Raw genomic sequence first — 23,349 nt, 5'->3', positions numbered from 1 at the left:
AGCTGATAAGCTTTTGTTTGCTCTCTACTAATGTGCGCAATAAAATAATGACACCAGTCCTTATTGGCTTAAAACTTCTGTGGTCAGGTAGGCCTGGGAAGTATGCTAATAAAACCCTCTGCTAAACTTTTAAATGGAAAAAGACAAGGTAAAACGTAGTAGTTCTGCGCCTGCGCAGTCCGCTCCGGCCCACGTGGCGGTGATTGACAGCGCCGCTTGCGCAGGCGCAGTACAGAGCGACTTTCAGGTCGCTCTGACGTCATCGCCGGGGACCGGGTCGGAGCTTCGGCGAACGGCTGCGGGGAGAGCTGCGGCGAGGGACGTCCTGGGAACTTGGGGCTGGAGGAAGCCCCCGGTAAGTAGCGTTTATTTATCCCAGATAACTCCTTTAAGGATGCCTGTCGCCCTAGTATTTTTTTTTTCATAGTGTTTGTGATTTGGTTGCACTAATAAATATACTGTTTTTATATCTGTATATGTAATATTATATTTTGTTAAAAATATGAGTTCTTGGGCTCTGGATCTCATAGAGCAGTGATAGGCAAACTTGGCTCTCCAGCTGTTAAGGAACTACAAGTCCAACAATGCATTGCAGGAGTCTGAAGGCACCATTCATGATTCATAAAGGCAAATGCATGGTGGGACTTGTAGCTCCTTAACAGCTGGAGAGCCAAGTTTGCCTATCACTGCCATAGAGCCTTCCTGGTCCTCTCCAGGCGCACAGTCCTCCGCTGCCCTCCGATGGAATTCCGCGCCTTTGGGACTCCTAGGGAAGCTTTGGAAGCACCCTGCTGCACAATTACCTTTAATTACTTATTAACCTCACTTAAACATTACCTGATCTGACCTCAACGAACAAGTCCAACCAACTGCCATTCCAGTTACATAGCTGCCTTCTAGAATACAGAGTTCCCAGCTATGCTCATGTCTCTCTCTACTGCTGGATACAGATTTATTTTATAATGCATGAATTGCACTTGTAATGGTGGGACGTTGAAAAAAGTCCTTAGCATTTTGCAAATGTTTTATGCTCTAAATACTTTGGATGTGTTTTGCATGCGCAGTATGGAGCCACCCCTAAAGCACTCAAGCTCCTGAAGACTTCCAAAGTCATCCGCGCGGGGTGGGGTAGTATATTTGAGCAGTATTTGATCAAATTGGTTGAATACTGCTACTGGGGAGCCAGAGCTGCAACAGACCCAGAGAAAGGAGTGGGAAGACTCTATAGGACCAGGACCCAGAGCCTTCCCTCTCCTTAGGTAAGTATCTGGCTTTTTTTGTTTTTTAAGTTGATTCCCAATGACTTTAAGTAGGTTCCCCCTCACCCCCCGGTTTATGTAGGCAGAAGTGCCCCCAGTATTAGGCTGTTCCCCTACCCAGTTTAGTTTATTTTTATCGGGAGAGGCGGACATTTCTGATCAATTTTTTACAAGGTTGTATGGTGTGTGGAAGATTGACAATTTCTTAGTGTAGAGATGCAAGCAATATTTTTCAGTTTTCAATCGCTTTTTTTATAATTGGGGAAAATTTGAACAAACCTGTGTGGAACATCGGTTGGATTTTTTAAGTGATACAGTCAATCAGAAAAATTGTAATTCTTGAATTGAAAATACATTTTTAAAAATGTCACGGTTTGCGGCCCCTCTAGCTTTAGAAGAGTCTGTTGCAGGAACCCCCCTGCTTCTAGCTGCAGGGAGTGTGAAGGTCCTTACCTCACACAGCAGGAGGTCCATGATGTGGAAGACCATGCAGAGAGGGAACTTGGCTGTAAACAGGCTGAGGAACCACTGCGAGGCGTACATGTGCGCTTCCAAATTCATAGAAATGAAATGGGAATACAGGTCCGGCAGCTGGTCCTGGTAACGACAAGCACAACATGATAAGAAAAGGAATTGAGATTTTCGAGGCTGGAATACTGTCCTATGGCTTGTCCTGCTTACAAAACAATGAGCTTCACTCCTCCTCTTGAATGTCCTTCCTCAACACATCAGTTGCTCTCCAATCTTTCATATCTTTAAACGCTCCTTCAAAACTCACTTTTTCCGTGAAGCACGCGCTCTGCCCTATGCCATTCCCCATCTGACCTAAGGCACTCCCTACTAGATATCCTAAACCCCACTGCCTCTAGGTATGTTTATGGTTTCCCCCCTATTCCTTTCGATTGTAAGCTCACAAGGGCAGGGCTCTCTCACCCTTTTGTGTCTTGGATTTTGTTATGCATTGTATTGATCATGTTACTTTTGTCACTATAATTACCAATTTTACATTTTTTTAACCAATTCTGTATTTTGTACCAATTCTGTATTTTGTATATTGGTACACCATTGTCTGTATTATCCACCCCATGTTTCTTTATTACTTTGTACAGTGCTTGGAGTATGTTGGTGCTTTATAAATCCATAATAATATACATTTAAAACCTAGAAACACACACACACCTCATAACATACACTCTCTCTCTCTCTCTTCCATCCCATTGAACTTAAAGTGAACCAGAGACAAAGCACCCTCATGTATTTTACCATATACAGTATATAAAGCAGTCCCCGTATTTTTAAGGACAGATATACATATCTGATTGTGACTGTATATATGATGTGTACACAAGAATCTCTTATATATGTTACGGCCAGAACCCGAAGTTTGGCCACTTCGGGTTCTGGCCGGCCAATGCGCGAAGTGGCCGCTGCGCTGCGGCCAATGTTAGAAATGGAATGATTCCTCTGAGGTTAATGTATCTTCTGGCCGCAGCGCAGCGGGCAAACGTATAACAACTTAGTGAATTTATTGCAATTCAGCCGGCGGCAATGTAACAATTCAAGCCGCCGGCTTTTTTTTTTTTCTGCCTCTCTCTCCTCTTATGGGCAGCCGGCGGGGAGTCGTTCGTGGCGCCAGGGCAGCAGAGCGGGGAGGCTGCAGACATTGCTTCTGCCAGCACCCGCTCTGCAAGAACAGCAGGATCCCCCTGCCGCGACGAACGACTCCGGGGGGACACGCGTGTCCCCGCCGGCGGCCCATAGGAGAGCGAGAGAGGCGGGGGGGGGGGGGGAGAAGAGAGAGAGGCAGAGAAAAAGCCGGCGGCTTGAATTGTTACATTGCCGCCGGCTGAATTGCAATAAATTCACTAAGTTGTTATACGTTTGGCCGCTGCGCTGCGGCCAGAAGATACATTAACCTCAGAGGAATCATTCCATTTCTAACATTGGCCGCAGCGCAGCGGCCACTTCGCGCATTGGCCGGCCAGAACCCGAAGTGGCCGGCCAGAACTAGAAGTGGCCAAACTTCGGGTTCTGGCCGTAACATATATACTAAATAACATCTATGCTGTAAGAATAAAGCCTGATGTGTAGCTGTGTCACTAATAGAGATGGTCAATGAGATGGAAATAATTCTGCATTGATGCTGATTTATGCAAATGTACGCACTCCCTTTGCTGATGAAATCAAATAATATGATATGTAATTAAAATTTGGTTTGGTGACTACAAATTAAAGGGTAACTGAGACGGATGAAAAGTAAAGTTTTTATATACCTGGGGCTTCCTCCAGCCCCCTTCAGGCTAATCAGTCCCTCGCTGTCCTCCACCACCCGGATCTTCTGCTATGAGTCCTGGTAAATCAGCCAGTCAGCGCTGTCCGGCCGCATGCCGCTCCCAAAGCCAGGAACATTCTGCACCTGCGCAATAGTGCTGCACAGGTGTAGTATGCTCCTGGCGGCGGAGTGTGTGCATGCGCACTACGCCCGACTGGCTCAAGTACCTGGACTCATAGCAGAAGATCCAGGTGGTGGAGGAGGACAACGAGGGACTGATTATCCTGAAGGCGGCTGGAGGAAGCCCCAGGTATGTATAAAACTTTAATTTCATCTGTCTCAGGTTTACTTTGTTACACAGTAGTACTATACTCTACATATGCACTCCCCACAGAGCTGCAGGAAATCCACTGAGAATGCTGTGCACATTGAACACAGAGGTGTTGTCTGTTTACAATCTCCTCATTCCCCTGCAGAGTACCTGCACATCATTCTTACATGTACCCACACTTACATTGCCTAGGGCCTGATAGATGTTCTTTGTTCCGGTTTGTACCTTTTACAAGTACTCTTACCAAGGACTAGTTTTAGTCTAAAGGGAATAAATATAGTAGTCTACATATCCTTCTCACTTCAGTTGTCTTGTAAAATTCCTAAGCGTTGGCAGTTAAGAGACGAATTTCATGTTACATACTTTTAATCAACAAAATTGTAATATGCAAATTAGAGGAGTCGGAGTCGTGGAGTCGGTGGAATCCTAAACTGAGGAGTCGGAGTCGGTGGATTTTTGGACCGACTCCACAGCCCTGGTATATTTATTAGCTGCCCTCCTCCCAGAGTCTTCAGACACTCCCACGGAGGTGTATACTAACAACTGCACTGTCTTTTTTTTTATTTACACATCCAATCACTGAGTCACCTCAGCCTTGCTTGTAAACACAAGTAGCCAGAGGGTGTTTCTGATAAGAGGCTAGGCAGGGAAATAAATGGAAGAGGAGGAATATATTATAGATAAAAATAACTCCCAGCATTCAACTCTTTGACACTGTTTGGCACTAGGGCCAGTGCTCCTAAAGTATGTGATAACTACAAACCATAACAGCAGAAAAAGTTTTGCAAATTTTGAATGCAGGATTAGCATCTTTATCACTTAATACACTCAGACCAGTTGCTGTTAAAATTAGATTTTCATGGTGACAATCCCGCTTTAAAAGGAAATAAATATGGCTGTCTCCATAGCCCTCTCGCTTCAGGTGTCCTTTAAGTTGTTAGAGATTATGGATCGAAGGAATGTGAATAACTCTATTTAGTTACAGCAGATCCATTCATGATTAGGGGGAGGGAATTGGGTTGAGTTTTCCTGAAATCTACTATTACCACCATAGTTTTAAAAATATTGAAGCAAACCTGAAGCCAATTAAAAAAAAAGATACTTACCTATGGAGAGGGGAGGCTCTGGGTCCTATAGAGTCTCACAGATACGCAGTATGGAGCCACCTGTCTTCAGGAGCAATTAGGCTCCCTAAGGCTTTCAAAGCCTCCCCTGGCAGGACAATTGAAAAGCAGTGATGGCGCTGGAATGAGGGATCCATGAGAGGAGCGGGAATGCTCTATAGCAGGGGTCCCCAAACGTTTTGGGTCGAGGGCCTGGTCAACATACTTCAGACTGCTGGGGGGCCGGAGTATACATAAAATGATGTCTTTGCGGGCCAGAAAGTGAAGTATACCCAGGTGACAACCTGAAGTCCAATTGGACAGTGGTGTCACCTGATATTGTATATGATTGAAAACCAGCAAATTACTGCTTTCTGGCTTCCATGTGGATGGGTGGTGCCAGTACTGCTATTTTATTTGTGGACCACCAATATTTAAAGATGTCGCTGTCTAGCTGACCGCATCTATAAGTAATAAATTTTGTGTGTGGAGGGCCGGTAAAAGAGCCTCAGGGGGCCGCCTTCGGCCCGCGGGCCTTAGTTTGAGGACCACTGCTCTATAGGACCCAGATCCTTCCCTCTCCATAGGAGAGTATCTTTTCTTTTAATTGGCTTCATGTTTGCTTTAAGTACCACGTTGTTGCTGAAGGGGACTCCCGTAAATGTAGCACTATCTGTGAAATAACCATCCCGTTTGCGACTCCAGTATGTATTGCGCTATGAAGGGTGAAGATGAATAAACATGATCATGCTGGAGTTCCAGCGGCATCTCACCTGTAGGAGGCGCTCCAGCTGGTAAAACTTGCAATGGAGATCTTCAAAGTTGTTCTTGTAAAGGTTTCTGAATTGGTAGTCGTACATGATCCGCACAAGTACACAGAAGGCCTGTTCCTCCGGCATCTGCAGAGAGAGGAGAGTCACAAAGGAGTCATTATTGGTAGCATCATCTGTGCGCAGCGTCATCTGTGTCCCCAAATAGGGTGTGATGTAAACTCTGACATGCCCGGTATTTTTTGTTTTTGCTTCGCATTTAGCCATAAATGGCAGGAGCTGAGACAGCACCATGCACCAGGCTAATTTGGTAAGCCAATGATTGATGGTCATTAGCCTTCTGAATCTAAACAGGCCCTGCACAAACACTGGCTCAATCACTGCTAATGCTAATTCCTGTAAACAAAACAATGCATAGCTCCCAACTGTCCCTCTTTCGGAGAGACAGTCCCTCTTTGGGAACTAAATCCCACTGTCCCTCTTTTCCCCTCATTTGTCCTTCTTTCAGGAGCCATGTACATGGCAAGGAAATGAGCAGCGCTACTTAAAAACAGATAAGTGCCTACCTGCAAGAGAGTACAAGCCCCACTTGTGGGGTAAAATACACACCTAGCATACACATGACCTGTCTACCACTAGAGGAGGATGTTGGTTTCCTGTAACAGCTTGCATGCAACTTGTTAAGTACTCGTCCCTCCCACTGCGGAGAAGTCATCCTTAATGGGAGGGGACCTAACACTAACTAAATCCTAACCTATGCATATGCATAGCCTGAGTGCCCACCAAGTAAAATTGAAAATTGCGCAAAAGGTGGATCAGCGCATAACCAGGCTGCCCCTGAATGGCCTCCAATCAGAGGTGCGCTGAGCCCCCCCAGGAACTGCAAACGCACCTTGAACCCAAACAGAAGCTCTGCATATACACCAAAAGAAAGGCTGTTAAGTGGGAGCAGCTGACCAAAAAATGAATAAAATTAGTACATGGCAAGGAAATGAGCAGCGCTACTTAAAAACAGATACGTACCTACCTGCAAGAGAGTGCAAGCCCCACTTGTGGGGTAAAATACACACCTAGCATACACATAACCTGTCTACCACTGGAGGATGTTGGTTTCCTGTAACAGCTTGCATGCAACTTGTTAGGATTTAGTTAGTGTTAGGTCCCCTCCCATCGATGATGGCTTCTCCGCAGTGGGAGGGACGAGTACTTAACAAGTTGCATGCAAGCTGTTACAGGAAACCAACATCCTTCAGTGGTAGACAGGTTATGTGTATGCTAGGTGTGTATTTTACCCCACAAGTGGGGCTTGCACTCTCTTGCAGGTAGGCACTTATCTGTTTTTAAGTAGCGCTGCTCATTTCCTTGCTGTGTACTAATGTAATTCATTTTTTGAACAGCTGCTCCCACTTAACAGCCATGCTTTTGGTGTATATGCAGAGCTTCTGTTTGGGTTCAAGGTGCGTTTGCAGTTTTCTGGGGGTCTCAGCGCACCTCTGATTGGAGGCCATTCGGAGGCGGCCTGGTGATGCGCTGATCCACCTTTTGCGCAAGGAGCCATGTACAGATCTGTATAAATATATGTATTTTTCTATTGAAAATTTGTTTGACTCTAAACTTTATTCACAGCCTTTAAAAAGTGAAAAAAAATGAAGCACCCTCATGGCTTTGCTCAGGAATCATTATAGCTGAGTCTGTCTTCTCTGGTGTCTTTTCAAGCCCAAGCCTGCCCCCTTTTGGCTCTGCTCAGCAATCATTATAGCTGAGTCATTATAGCAAAGCCAGACTGAATGCTCAGTCTGGGATTTTATCAGGGCTGATAACAAGCAAGCTGAGCAGTGAAGAATAAAACAGAGAGCAGGGTAGATGTTTTCTCTAATGTTCCCACTGATCTATATGGTAAAATACATGAGGGTGCTTCCTCTCTGGTTCACTTTAAATTGATATATTTCTTATTTTAAAAATGGTAATATGAAGGAAAATGAGCCAAGATAGAAAGGACCAGTGTGGTTTAAATGATAAAAGAGCAATTTTTCTTATGAAATCTTTATAGTTTGGGTGACAAGGGGTGTGCCGAGTGCCCCTCTTTTTTATCTCAACAAGTTGGGAGGTATGGAATGCGCAGTACGGTGCAGCCTGTCTGCAGGGGCTCTCGGGCTCCTGAAGCCTTCAGAGGATACCAACTGGTAGAAAAGCTCTTTCGGGGGTGACAGCGCTGTAACGAATGCATGTTACCGGGCACCACAGACAGTTTCTATTTCAGGACACCTGAGAAATAAGGAGGCTGGACCTTACAGGGGGGCAACAGAGCCCCCCCCCACCCAATATAGGTATCCAGAGAGAGCCCCCTAGCATAGGTAGCCAGAGAGTTTAACCTCCAGTACTGGCAGCTAGCGAGTGCTCCCCTTTCCTCAGTATTGGTAGCCAGGGAGACCCCCCTCCCCAAATATAGGTACACCCACCCCATAGGTAGTCAGAGATCACTCCCCCCCCCCCCCAACATAGGTAGCTAGACAGTGCCCCCCTCCTCTTCAGTATAGATACCTTGAGTGCCCCCCATATAAGTAGGCATAGAGGCCCCCCAGTATAGGTAGCCAGAAATTGCCTTCCCCCAGTACAGGTAGCTAGAGAGGGCACCCCCATCTCATACAGAGTGTTCAGCGGAGGGATGCACAACTCACCTCTCCAGGAGACAGCAGGCACATACAACACGTCTTCATCCTCTCCTCCTAGGTGTTCCATCTCTATGGTGCTAGCGCCATCTGTCATCATGTGATGGAGCGCCTAGGAGGAGAGGATGAAGATGGGTTGTGTGTGGCCGGATCCTGGAGAGGTGAGTTGTACACCCCTCTGCTACACTCTCTGCACATTGGCCCGCCCACCAGTTTCTCCGAGTGGTGTTTGGGGTTATTTCTTTTGAAGCTTTTAACCAACCCCGAGTCACACTCGGGAATACCACCAGGGAGATTACCCATGAGAGTCTATGGTGCAGGAAGATGGCCGGTATCTGGTACTTTCAAAGTGATTTATTCGACTTTAGCTTATCACAGACACGCACAGGTGGCTGCAGATCTAGGAAAGCATTCACGCCTGCCGTCAGGCTTTAAAGCGATATAAACAAAGCACTCCATTTCCTCGATAATAAGCTGCGATCCCCCTGACAGCCGTCAGAGAAAGCCATTCCTGGAAGCGTTTTTTCCAATTTGAGAGCTGTAAGTGGCTGCCGCCATTATTGTCTCCGCGCTATTTATAGGCAGGTCATTGCTGTAAATAGCTGTGCAGAAAAAAGATTATTATGAGAGAGCTTCTCAGGCTGGCGTCTCGGCTGCACCGATGGGAGGCTCAGAAGCTGCACAATACAGGAGGCATGCAGAGGGCAGGAGAGCCTCTCCTTCCTTCCAGCACTCCACACAAAGCTAAATATAACATAAAAATATCAGAATCAGCTTTATTGGCCATGTACAGCCGGAGCCACACCTGGAATTGTTTTTGGTACATGCAGGCTTGGCAATGGCACAATTTAAATAAACACTGAAGCGGAAAAAAAATGATATAATGATTTGTATGTGTAGTACAGCTAAGAAATAAAACATTAGGAGCAGAGACATAGGTCTAAAATTGTTTCCAGTACAGGAAGAGTTAAGAAACTTCAGTTGTTATCTATGCAAATAAGCCATTGAGCTCCAAGACTTTCAAAGTCGCAGAGAGCTCTTTCTTCTGAAGGTTGTTATCTCAACTGTCAGTCACTATATTGTTTTTGCTTCTGCACTGGACAGGTCAAAAGTTCACTGGCCTCTGCTCTGTAAAGTGGAGTAGTGTGTAAACTGCAAATATTAGAGAATGATGCAATGTTATAAAAAAAACTATATAAACAAAAATACAAATATGAGAATATTTTCTTTGCTACTAATGTTCTAGTAATTATCCGTACTACACAACCAATTCATTATATCATATATTTTTTTCCGCTTCAGTTTCTCTTTAAAAAGAGTACCTAAAGTGAAATTAGATAGAGCCTGCAATGACAGCCTCTGTCTTAGGGGAGTTGCAAAAGGCAAAATACTCACCTGTCCTGACGTCATCCATTCAGGTGGGTGATTGCTCTCCCCCCCCTCCCTCTTTTGGAATGGGCTCAGACAACTTTTTTTCACATCGCCGCCACGGCTGTGTGCACACCCACTTGGGTGGCTGCGGCCCGCCCCAGCTCAGCAGCTACTAATCAAGACGATTGGTGGCTGCTGAGCTGGGGGCGTGCCAAAGTCACAGAGCCGGAGGTTTCCGAAGACAATACCGAAGAAGAGAGAAATGTCTGAAACCTATAAAGGCTTCCCACGCTGTCCCTCATTGCTGAGCACAGACCCCCTCCCCACCCCCCTGAAGATTACTGACAAGGGCTTGTTGGTAGGAACAGAAGCAGAAACCTACATCGCTATGAGCTGAAGAAGTGTGCAAAAAAGGATGGTGTGGCTCCTCCCAGTGGGCCGGGGCAGGAAAGTGGATGAACTGAAAGACATTCACCAGACAGGTTTGGAAATTATTATTATAGCTTGAAATTAACAGAAAACACCTACTGCTTGTTCCCCAATGGTGAACCTTGTGAAGTGGGGGAGGCACCCCTATGGCAGATATTCTCCCCACACTGGAAACTCTCATATATATATAAGAATACAGAAGGTTACCAGATATATTGCTCTTTTGAATTAACCTTTAAGACTGGTAATACAGATTTCACTGACCATAGTGGAGGTGGTACTCTGGCATTACCAACAGCTGTAGATGAATGTATCCCACTGCCCGCCATTACTCACGTGAAGCAGCAGCACGGCCGCTAGGAAGCTCTGGCCTTGACAGTAGCCAATCTCCTCATCATACAAAGAATAGGCCTGAAAAAAACAAAACACACAAATGAGTTCACTGCTCGGCTAATGCAGGGAGCACACATGGGGACAGTGCTGAGGCAGCACAAGGGAAGCACAGATCTAGTGGGTGGACCCCAGTAGGCTGAAGTATGAATCTAGGAGGGCTCAGATCAAGGAGGGACAGATGAGCAAAGCTCCGTACACACGCTCGATCACTGTCGCTAGAAAACTCCCAATCCCGATTACGCGAAAATGAGGAGCCTGAAGCATGCGATTCGCTACACGTTAGTAGTTTGAATGGCGCAATCGTTTGTTATCGTTCAATACAAAATACTTACACCGATGTTCATCCGAACCGATCTGCCAGGACAGATTAGTCTACGTGGTTGATAATCTCTGTCTGTTACAGTGAGGGGAACACTTGTGTGTGTGCCTGTGTGTGTGGGAGGGGGGAGAGGTTGAACACCGACCAGGAGTGATACAGAGGTGAGGACTGGGGGCGGATAGGAGCAAAGATCATGGTAGGCACAGTTTGGGAGGGCAGAGGTCAAAGGAGGAATTCACAGGTGAGCGCTGGACAAAAATCAGAGGATGTGGAGATTGGAAAGGCAAAGGTCAATATAGAAGATTGGTGGGGCACAGATTAGGTATAAATACAGACTTGGGGAACACAGTTGGGGGAGGGGGTGAGGGTGGACGTAAGAGAGGTATAAACTAAGGAAACAGTAACTAATAAAGGCCAAGGCCATAATGCTGGGTCTTGCATGGCTGCATCATAAAAGTGTGCCACCTTATGGTGAGAGGGGCGGACCTTCTACTGGCCACCCAGCAAGGCCTAATGTGAAGTCAAACCAATGAACAGGACCCTGAATGGCTATCACCCACTAGAGGCCATCACCGCATCCCAGCTTCTCACCTTGCAGATCTTATACAGGGCGTCCTGTCCGTCACCCTCTGTGTCCTTGAAGTAGTCATGTGCCGGGAAGGTGCGATGGATGTCTCTCTTGATGACACTCTCTTGGGGGGAATCCTGGCAAAACATCATAAGACAAGTCAGTCAGTGGTTTTCATGGGTTTTTCATCTTGCCCAATGTATATAGGGCATTTGTCCCAGATTATAATGTACTATAAACTACCTTTTCCCTATGTCACTGTCACTTTCAGTAGGCAGTGAAATTCTGACAGGTTTTGGAGTCTTCCATCTCCTCATGGGGATTCTTGATATTTTCTTTATTCTTTACAAAATTACTCCCTGGAAAAGACCTATATTGAGATGCCAGCCTCCCTATTCATTTGCAAACTATTCAGGCGGTTGGACTAAGCAACTGCCATGCAGAGCGCTTTAAAAAAATAAAGGCTTTTCTGAGAATCCCCCATGAGGAGATGGATAACTTCAAAGCCTGTTAGATCTTTACTCCCTACTGTAAATGACAGCACATTTGAAATATACTAGAGTGTTCTCCGCAGGCTCTTTTAGCTGGGTGTTCCAACCGACTAATTTTGATGAGCGCCCGGCTGTCATCTGCTCACCTCCTCCTCCTATGCTGTAAGCAGAGCTGCGCCAGCCTTGCATTCCCCCATTATGCCCCACCCAGCTGCTTTTTCATGCCATCTGGCTGGAAATAAATTCTGGGGAGAACACTGCAATGTACTATTTAACTGAATATATATACACAAGTGTTTTAAATTGTACAATAATATGCAATAGCGCTACTTTAATAGGATGCTCCAGTCTGACCATGACAACAATCAAGAGGCAATTAAACCATGGAAGAGTAGTATTGAACTGAGCCCATGGTGGGCTGGATTACCTTATCTAGAGAAACCTACTGCTGCTCGTGGTCTTCGGTGTCCGTCCCGTTGCTGTACTGTGGCAGTGTGGAGACCCTCATACTGCCACAGTACAGCGTGATGCAACGGAAGTGATGTTTTCGCCGCATCCCTGGTACTAGGACAAAACTACGTTAACCTGCGTACTTGCGTCACTCTGCGTCGGACCGGAAGTCATATTTCTCTATGGCGAAGTTGGGATTTTAAAAATGCTGTTGTCACAACGTTGCAGCGCGCATGGATGTAAGCGTATTTTAACAATACGCTTCCTTGCATACCTGTCCGTAAACACGTGCCACTTCCTGCTTGGCTGGTGACTAGACGCGCCGCCAGAAACAGGCCTTCAGGAACACAGAGTTAGTATGCGGTCTTCCCTGAAGGCCTGTTTCTGTCGGTGCGGCAGGCACGACAGAAGGCATCACTGCCGCCAGTTTGCAGTGTGAAACCGGCCTGATTCTCAAATGTGCATGTGTGAGTATGGAATCACCCAAGCGCAATGAAAGAAAAAAGAAAACACTTCCTTTAGCTGTGCATGTGTGGTTTGGAAAGCGCCTGAACAGTACTGAATCGCCTGGGGGGATGGTTAGAGGACCGGTGACAGGAGGGACCCACAAAGACAACGAGCAGAATCAGGAGGTGATGGAGGAGGTAATCTACCACTCCATGGGTTTGATTCTATTAACCGCCCCCCAGATTCAGGGGTACTGTAAAGAAAAACCTGTAATGGATCTATGCATGTCAATCCACAAATCCACTGGGATTAAACTCTGAAATAACATTCAGTAGACACATTTTCCTACATTTTATTACCCATACAGTTATCATATTTGTTTTGTGCACAAGTATTATTGTCTGTTTACAAATTACAAGTTCCCAAAGTACAATTTATCTGCACTGAAAGCTAGCATTGCATTTTATTGCATAGTTGCTGTATTTATATATTACAATGTATCCAGTGAGAATATGTCTTCTCTTGTGTACACTTTTGGCTTGTAACCAGCTGAGACTGCAAGCAGTATTTATATTATCTTGTTTTTTTTTTCTTATCAGCTACTATTGTAATCACTTCCTCAAGTTCATGAAGGATGCTAAGCCTCCCACTGAAGTGCTGTGTTTAACTGTTTGAATGCTGTTCTGCTACCAGTGTTTTTCTTGGTAGTACCTTTTTTTGCTGTAAAGAATATTAGACCAAAGAAAAAATGCTGAGTTTCATACCACTCCTGAATCAGAGGTAATTATTATCAGCAATGATGTGCCTTCTTACCCTTGACACATTTCTCGTTAAAGAGACACTGAGGCGAAAAAAAAATTATGATATAATGAATCGGTTGTGTAGTACGGATAATTACTAGAACATTAGTAGCAAAGCAAATATTCTCATATTTGTATCTTTAGTTATATCGTGTTTTTATAACAATGCATCATTCTCTAATATATGCAGTTTACACACTACTCAGCATTCTAAATGATTGTACAGAGCAGGCCAGTGAACTATTGACCTGTCCTCTGGAGAGAAAAAGAAAATACACTGACTGACAGTTGAGATAACAAGCTTCAGAAGACGGAGCTCTCTGCGACTTTGAAAGTCATGCAGCTCAATGGCTCTTTTGCATAGATAACAACTGGAGTTTCTTAAAGGGGTTCTCCGGTGTATTTTAAAAAGCTAAAACTGACACGTACCTGGGGCTTCTATCGGCCCCCTGCAGCTGTAATGTCCCGCGCCGTCCTCCTCTGATGTTCCGTTCCCCGCCGACAGTAACCAGCTGCGCAGCCACAGTTCTATTCGAATAATTGGCAGGTTACCGGCGGCGGGGAATGGAGCATCGGAGGAGGACGGCGCAGGACATTACAGCTGCAGGGGGCCGATAGAAGCCCCAGGTAAGTGTCAGTTTTAACTTTTTAAAATACACCGGTGAACCCCTTTAACTCTTCCTGTACTGGAAACAGTATTAGACTTATGTCTTTGCTCCTAATGTTTTACTTCTTAGCTGTACTACACATACAAATCATGATATCATAATTTATTTTCGCTTTAGTGTCTCTTTAAGCAAGCCATTTTTTCTCCTTAGTTTTCTCCTAGGAGATCATTTTTCAAATTCTCTTTAAAATAACTGTACTGCAGTTTGCACGGAGAACCGCTTTAACCCACCATATCAAGTTAACCGATACAACTTCAATTCCTACAGGCCTGACGACATAAATAGTTTTCCAGTGACAAAATGGCTGCCAGCAGTAGAGCTGTGGTAATTAGCTTGCTCATCAGCAGCAGGCAGAGAGCAGTAAGGGCCGTGGCATTATCCATGCACAGTATGTGAGGAACATACGGCCCAGATTCTACCTCCAGCATATAGAAGAGGGAGGCATGAGTCATGGAATCTGTGTGAGGATGACTGGGAGTCACAGCAGCCTGAAGAGCTGTTATTTCAGCCCATTACGCAGAGAACAAGACAGAGACAGCTAAGAATCAGACTCTGGGGAAATGTTTACTAGTATTACTATTATTTAGTATTTATACAGCGCCGACATCCTCCGATGCTGTACAGATCGTGTCACGCAAAGCGGACCTAAACTCTTGCACAGGACAGAAGGAAAGCACAGAGAAATGCAGCCTGTATGTATTTAGAGAGTTTGTCCTGTCTAATTCCTCCTCATCTGTGACTAATCACAAGTTGTAATTTGATCCCTCAGCTGTGTCAGATCCAGCCTTGGCAAAGCAGCTAATTTGTAAACACAGGATGTTAACAATATGTCTGCTTCCATGAAAGCAGTAGGTAGACACACTGCAGATTTATTGCAGGATTTGTATCAGCTGTAACAAAGAAATGTTTTTCTTTAAAGGTTATTATGTTGTTGCTTATCTTTTAGAGCAGAGAGAAAGTTATGAGTTCAGGTCCGCTTTAACAGTTCCTCAGAGGAGCTCACAATCTAATCCCTATCATAGTCATATGTCTATGTATGTAGATTTATGTGGAAGCTGAATAATTAAAGCAGACCTCCAGGTCTAGCTTCCAGGTTTGCTGTCTGTTTTGATTTGTTGTTGGTGTTTTTCAATAAACAGGTTTTCCCTCATTTCTTGTCTAAGTCGTCTTAGCGCTAGGGATGGTCAGTGACATGCAAACGATTTTGAGCTGATGCAGCATGCTGAACATGAACCCATCAGATCCTGCTGAGGTAAAATTCGATCTGTCCATTTTCAAGCAGCATAAAGTTGCATACAAAATTTGCATAATCCTGCATCAACTTGAAATTATTTGGATCTCATTGACCATCCCAATTTAGCGCAGGCATGGGCAGACTATGACCCGTGCGCCCTATCAGGCCCATTTAGTGTTTTAATCCAGCTACCAGTGCCTGAATGATTTCAGTAGCAGCATAAGTATCATGGTCAAGGGCCAATTTAGGGTGTGCCAATGAACTTATCTGTATGTTTTTGGGATATGGGAGGAAACCGGAGTGTCCGGAGGAAATGCAGGCAGACATGGGGAGAATATACGAGCTCCATACAGTGTCCCTAGCTGGCATTTGAACCAGGAACCCAGCGCTGCAAGGCGAGAGTACTAACCATTAAACTACCGTATTACGACTTTGATGGAGAAAAGGGAGAACATCTTTCAGGTTTTTATGGCTACTTAAGTCTCTATAAGAAAATAAAAATCAAGCAAGCAGATTGAGCTAAAATTCCTCCAGTCTCTAATAATACTCTGCTTAAAGGGGAACTTCAGCCTAAACAAATATACTGTCATCAAGTTACATTAGTTATGTTAATTAGAATAGATAGGTAATATCATCTCTTACCCACTCTGTTTTAAAAGAACAGGCAAATGTTTGTGATTTCATGGGGGCTGCCATCCTTGTCATGGGGGCAGCCATATTTTTGGTGGAAAGGAGGTGACAGGGAGCATGAGACACGGTTCCAACTGTCCTGTGTCCTGATTACCCCTCCCAGCTGCATGCGCTAGGCTTCAAATGTCAAATTCAAAATGAAAAAAAAAAAATTCCATCAAAACAGCAGAAAGAGAACAACAACCTCAGCAATCCCATCATGCTTTGCACTGCATCAGGGGAAAAAAGCCCGGGCAGTTTTCTTCTGTGCAGCTAAAAAGGATGCTTTGGTAAGAAAAACAAAGTTCTGATGCTGTGAAACTGTTAAAGAAACACCAAGCCTTTTCAGTACTGCTGAGTAAATTTTTAGTCCAGAGGTTCACTTTAACCGCTTCTTAACATGGGGTAGTTTCAACTTATAAATGCAAGTTTTCCCATTTCAACGATGCGTTCATTTGTTCTGCAATAACTTTATCACTACTTATCACTCCTAAATTATCTATTCATTGTTTTTAAATTATGCTTTTGGGGGGTGATATTTTAGTTTTCTAGTACTTACTTTATGTTCTATGCATTTTAAAGGGAAAAAATACACTATATCTTCATTTTACCCCACTATAGTTTTAAAATAGATAGTGCTACTGTAGATAAAACCCACATATTTTATTTGTCTATTTATGCTGGCTATTACAACATTTATAGTAAATGTAAAGGGGCTGACGGAAAAAAAGTGTCTAATGCTCACCTATTTAGAGGGTAGGCTCTGATCCCATAGATCATTCCCGGTCCACTCTCTGTCACATAGTTCCAGAGCCGTGCCCTGGTGAAGTTCTTCGGCAAGCTTGGTCGAATACATCTACTGCCACTGAAGTCTCTTTTTTACCTTATTTTCTTGTAAAGTCCTCTTCAGCATTACATTCTAAATGGATTTGTCGCATTCCCGCTGCAGGACGAGTGATTTATGGCCCAGAAATAGCCCTGCAAAGTTTCAGGGCTTGCAGCATTTTGCCTCCTGGTAGAGGCAGAGCTTTGCGCTGTAGCTCTGCCTCCTCTCCGGTCAATCTGCACCGATATCCGCCTCTCCCCTCCCCTTTCAGTGAAATAAGACTGAGAGGGGCGGGGATACGGCAAATCAGCTCAGAATTTAATGCTGAAGAGGACTTTATAAGAAAATAAGGTAAAAAAATAACTTGTGTCTCTTTAAGAAGTTCTCGTGTCTTTGAGTACTACCATACTACCAAAGACAAGCAGATCCGTACTGTGTCTGTTTGGGATTGCACATTTGCAGTACAGCTGTTTTCGGAAGTACTCGGAGATGGAAGTACTTCCAAAGATTGCTGAGGAGTCTCTAGACACGTCACTTCATTGGGGGCATCAGTGGAAAAAGGCACGGAGATAGGACTGAGAAGGATCTATGGCAGGGGTGTCAAAGTCAATCACGTAAGGAGCCAAACTCTAAAACTTAGTCTAAGTCGCGGGCCAAATTGTTTATCAAGATTTAACATTAATTCAACAGTTGCAAACTAAATGCTGTAACTATAGTGACTGGGGGGGAGGGGGGGGGCACACTTCTAAAGATTAGCCCAGTGGAACAATTTAATATTTGCCTGCTACAGCAGAACTTCGGGTCTCCTCTGATCTTCCTGACAGCCACACACTCTCTGCTGCATACCTCAGGCCCCTAATGCATGTCACGTGATCGGGAGCTGGAGGTGAGGAAGCACAGAGCATTTGACTGCCAGGAAGAACAGAGGAGACACAAAAGAGCAGGTACATATGACACTACAGGGCCAGATTTATCAAGAGTGTCTGAGACAAAATATTAGTAGGTTTTTAGAAATCCGTGCAGAACTGTCTCAGACATCCTAAGAAATCACTAAATAGTGCAGATTCCTTCTTAAACTGTAAGGACTAGAAGGAGCTAGAAAGGTCTCTCAGGCAGTGCAGTGTGTGAGGGGAATTGCTGTTGCTGAGGTAATCAACACACCTGCTGTCAGCAAGCTCTGAGTGAGGGGGGAGGAGCCCTTCACAAATCACATCTAGTCTGCACTATCTGTAGAACTGCTAATGAGCACTTCTTATCTGCAGCAGTTAAGGAATGGATTTGCACTTTTCTTAACTGTAGTGTAGCTCTAGAAATCCTCACTAAACTGCCGCTATTACATAGGCTTTGGGAAGTTTCTTACTATCATGCAGAACTGTCCTTCTGCTGGTTAGAACAGTTTTAGAAGAAAAAATTGTCGGTAATGCTTTGATAAAATCTGGCCCACAGGCTGCTAGGACACTCTGCTATGTGGGAAGATTGGGGGGGGGGGGGGTGTAAGTGTGTGTGTGTGGGGGGGGGGGGGAGTGTAGGGGATGTTTGGATCCAAAGAGGGAGCCCAATGTTGGGGAAAGGGGGGGGGGGGGCTGTACCCCTGCTCAAACTGACAATGTTTCACTGTCACGGGTGTGCTCCTCCGATCAGGAAGAAGGTGTGTTGTCTTTCTTTTCAAGGGCCACATATAATGGCAAAGAGAGCTGCATTCAGCCTGCAGGCCGTGTGTTTGACTCTCGTGGTATAGAGAATTGGGGGCGCATGCGCTGAGGTAAAATTCGATCTGTCCATTTTCAAGCTGCATAAATTTGCATTCAAAATTTGCATAATCCTGCATCAACTTGAAATCTTTTAGATTTCATTGACCGTCCCTATTTAGCACAGGCATGGGCAGACTATGACTCACGGGCCGTATTCGGCTCTTTCAAGAGTTCTTCTCTTGAAAGGACGCCAGTGACTATACCGGAGGTCTGCAGCGGGGAGATGGAGGATCTTGGGCCATAATAGATACAAATGTGTTTTATGCTGCTACTGAAATCATTTAGGCATTGGCAGCCGAATTTAAAAACTAAATGGGCCAGATATGGCCCACGGGCCGTAGTCTGCACATGCCTGTGCTAAGACCATCTAGGCATAAAATGAGAGAAAACCTGTTCAGTGAAAAAGCACCTACAGCAATTGAAGCGGACCTGAACTCAGACCCGCCTCTCTGTTCTAAAAGATAAGCAAAAGCATAATAACCTTTACAGAAAAACACTTCTTTGTTACAGCTGATACAAATCCTTCAATAAATCTGCAGTGTGTCTACTTTTTGCATTCATGGAAGCAGGCATATGTTTAACATCATGTGTTTACAAATTAGCTGCTCTGCAGTGGCAGAGGAGATTCCTGAGCGGACACAGCTGTGAGATAAAATTACACTGGTTATTAGTCACAGATGAGGGGAAATAGACAGGTTAAACTCTCTAAGTACACACAGGGTGCATTTATCGGTTTTCCTTCTGCGCTGTGTTCAGGACGGCAAACACAGTAGCTAAACTTGGAGGTCCACTTTAATTATTCAGCTTCCACATAAATCTGAAATTTCGGCTTTACGTGGAGCGCCTGGGGTTAGCATGCAAAACGCTTGCCGCAGGTCACTCAGCAGGCGGTAAAGGAAGGAACGGCCTCCATACTTTCACTCTAAACCAATTCATCAATGACGCCGCCATGTTTCCCTCCTCGCGGCATTTCTCTGCAGGAGGAGTCCGGATCATTCTTCGGATCGCTCAGCGGAGCTGTTGAAGTTCACAAAAGGCGCTAATAATACAGCTGTGTTTGGTTTTTTTCTAGCGCTATAAATACCGCCGCACACATACAGGGGGTCGTTTCCCCTTCCGCCTTCTCACAAGACTTCCCCAGGAGACGTGATCAATATTTCATGTCCTCCTCGATCTGCGTCCATCTATTATCCCTCTCTTCTGTTGCATACAATTGTGCGCCGTCTGGGAGGGCTGCCCCGCTGGCTCCCCCGCCTCTCTCTCTCCGCCAGCTCATTTACCCATCTTCAGAGTAGGAAGCGACCGGCTAATTAGACGGCCGGAGGGAACGTCTGCAGGTGGCAGGTCCTGCTGTCTTCTCATTGGCATGCCAGCCTGGTGCCCCCATCACCGAACATGCATATTTTATGCCCGATTTCCTGGGGAGGCCGCCTGCGCTCCGCTACGGACGCCGTCACAACAGCCAAGTACTTCAAGTAACTTTGGCAATAAAAAAGTGGACGGCTGTATCCTTAAGGTGCCCATTAATGGTATAATTTTTAGTGAACGAAAGTGTTTTTAAATGAATGACTGTAAAGTATGAAAACAGGGTAGCTAGAGGGCCCAAACGATCCTGAGGGATAGCCTTATTCCTTAAAGGACACCCGAAGCGAAAATAAACGAATGAAATAAACAATTGTATCTATCTTCCTTCACCTAAAAATGACTTTTTAAGATATTCCACAGTTTTATTTTGTTTAAATCTACTTTTTAAGTTTTAACTGTTTTATTGTTTTTGCTCAATGACACATTCATTGAACTATGCCAGAGCTAAAAATCTATGAACTATTGACCCTTTTTATCTCTTTCCTGCTCCAGAAGCCATTTTCTGCTAGGAAAGTGTTTCATAGTTGGAATTTCTTATCAGTGAGGGTCACACTGTAGTCCCTTCCTGTCTGAGTCAGGACTGCGTAAAGGCCCATACACACGGGCTACAACTGTTGCTGGAAACACATGGCGCGCGCATGTTGCGGCAACAGGTCCTCCATGTGTATGAGGCACGCGCAAGCAACTGTTGCTAATCAGAGCTGTCTCCATGCTATTGACTTGTTCAATCCCCGGCAACAGCTGTTGCAGCAACCGTCCCTAGTCTCAAGTCGGTGCGGTCGTGTGTATGCTAGTCTCTAGCAACTCTTGTGAGTTCGACAGTTCATTGAACCTGCGACAGAAGTTGCTGAGCAACAGTTTCCGCTATGTTGCAGACAGGTTGTTGCCGCGTGTATACAATCGTTGCTTGTATACAACTGTTGTTGCTAGAGACTTTCAACTGTTGCTTGTCTCCATGCAACTGCAGACATCCGTGCCTCATGTGTATGTAGCTTTAGCCACTTGCATACCTTATATTTAACTCTTTCAGGCAGAGAAATAAAAAAAGGAACACAGCATAATTAGTGTGCTTGGCACTGTACATACACATGTCTATCTCATCATGTCACGTGTCACTTTGGGTATCCTTTAAAGTGAACCTGTAACTTTAAAAAAAAAAAGTAAAAAAAAATTAGAATATTGTGCAAAAGTCCATTTATTTCAGTAATTCAACTTAAAAGGGGAAACTAATCTATGAAATAGACTCATTACATGCAAAGCGAGATATTTCAAGCCTTTATTTGTTATAATTGTGATGATAATTGTGATGATTATGGCTTACAGCTTATAAGTAAACCAGTGTTGGCGATGCGGTGTGTCGCTCCCGATGCAAAAAGCAGGCCTTTAGGGACCACCGCTCTGTTGCGAGGTGTTCCCTGTCTGGCCACCGGACAAGCAGGAAGTGACACGCACTTGCTGTCACTTCCTGCTTTGGGTATGCGGAAGCGTTTTGTTTAAATACGCTTCCGTGCATGCGCACCATGACGCTGCATCGGCAATTTAAAAAAAAAAAAAATCTATGGGCCACAATAGACTAACATGACTTCCAGGCCGACAAAGATCGCCACATTTCGATGCAGAAGCCGCACGGTAACCCAGTTCTGGTACCTGCGTCGGGGATGCGGCGAAAACATCACTTCCATCGTGTCGCGCCGGACCACAGAAGTATGAAAGTCTCCATAGACGTTCATTGCCCGGTGGTGGCGTGCGGTAAAAATACCGCACCTCGCTGGTGTGAAAGGGTCCTCAGCTCAGCTGTGAGAATGTTCAATAGTCTAAGCTTAAAGTGTCAGACTCTAATCAGCTAATTCATCCAAAACACCTGCAAAGGGTTCCTAATTCATATATTAGTGTCACCTTTTAAGTTGAATAACTGAAATAAATGGACTTTTGCACGATATTCTAATTTTTCGCATAACACCTGTGTCGGGCATACCGCTTGCTGACTCCAGGAGTCCTCCATGCATAATTAATACGATCAAATGGGTGTAAACCATTTAGCTAGCACTAGGCTAGCTAGTACAAATGTCCAGCTCCCCCCGATTGCCTGCGATCCCCACCGATCCCCCCTGTTAATACATTACCCAGCCTGGATCCAGCGATCGGCGCAGCCTCCCCGCACAGCTCCAGTCTTCACTATGGGGAGGATCGGGTTTGCGCATGACGTCATGTGCAATCCTCCCCATAGTGAAGACCGGAGCTGTGCGGGGAGGATGCGCCGATCGCTGGATCCAGGCTGGGTAATGTATAAATGGGGGAGCGGCGGGGAACTGGGGGGTGCCCAACACCTTTACTAGCTAGCCTAGTGCTAGATAATGGTTTTACGAGCATGAGATCACAATAATTTTACATGGGAACACAAACTGGCAAAACCTCCTGAGTGGTGTAACGCTCAGGAGGTTAATGAGGCTTCCTCCGTCCTCCTACGTCACCCCGATCCAGAGCTGGCCCCCCCAGTCACTCATAATAATATTTACATGAATGCAGGCGCAGTTGCAGCTTCTGCGTCTGAGCAAGGCTCCCAACAAGAGCTCCTCAAGTGGATCTGCGAGGGTCCCAGCGCTGGATCCGTTGGAAGACGGGGGAAGCCTTTTTAGGATCCAGAGGCTTCCCCCTCTCCCGAGGTAAGTATCTCCTAGGGGGGAAATCTTAACCACTTAGCAACTTCTGCCACACTTTTCTACTTCTCTGTTTATAAACACCTGTAAACACATGTAAAAACTTGGTTCTGTTTTCTATTTTTAGAAAATGGATTTAGTATAGCACCATATTGTGGCCAAAAAGTAAAACTACTTCCAAATACACCATTATGCGCTTACCATAGAAAAAAGAAATGCATTTTCATTATTTGTTTAACTCCTTCACCCCAACCCAAAATAAAGTATTATCATTGTACTTTGTACTAGGGACACAATTTAAACATTGTAATAACCGGGACAAATGGGCAAATAAAATGTGTCTGTTTGATCTACAATAGCACATTTTATTTTTAAACTACAATGGCTGAAAGCTGAGAAATGGTGATTTTTTTTAAAGTTTTTTTTTTCTTCTTCCCTATCAAATGAATATAAAATAATATAATTCTTAGCATAAACTACTGCCCAAAGAAAGCCTAGTTTGCCCCG

The 23,349-nt window shown here is 44.9% G+C and overlaps 1 protein-coding gene across 2 annotated transcripts in view; it reads right to left on the bottom strand.

Moving 5' to 3' along the window:
* Window positions 1–23,349, bottom strand: part of RABGAP1L (RAB GTPase activating protein 1 like) — a 482,080-nt gene that overhangs the window by 155,416 nt on the left and 303,315 nt on the right. For both annotated transcript variants that reach the window (XM_068239095.1, XM_068239093.1), the window contains 4 exons: window positions 11,508–11,621; window positions 10,541–10,615; window positions 5,739–5,864; window positions 1,713–1,856 (listed from right to left, as the gene is read on the bottom strand). In XM_068239095.1, the coding sequence (XP_068095196.1) occupies window positions 1,713–1,856; window positions 5,739–5,864; window positions 10,541–10,615; window positions 11,508–11,621 (459 nt within the window). The remainder of the gene's footprint in view (window positions 1–1,712; window positions 1,857–5,738; window positions 5,865–10,540; window positions 10,616–11,507; window positions 11,622–23,349) is intronic.

The sequence above is a fragment of the Hyperolius riggenbachi genome, chromosome 6 (genome assembly GCF_040937935.1).
Source record: "Hyperolius riggenbachi isolate aHypRig1 chromosome 6, aHypRig1.pri, whole genome shotgun sequence".
Lineage (NCBI taxonomy): Eukaryota > Metazoa > Chordata > Amphibia > Anura > Hyperoliidae > Hyperolius > Hyperolius riggenbachi.
This window is presented reverse-complemented; position numbering and strand designations above follow the sequence as displayed.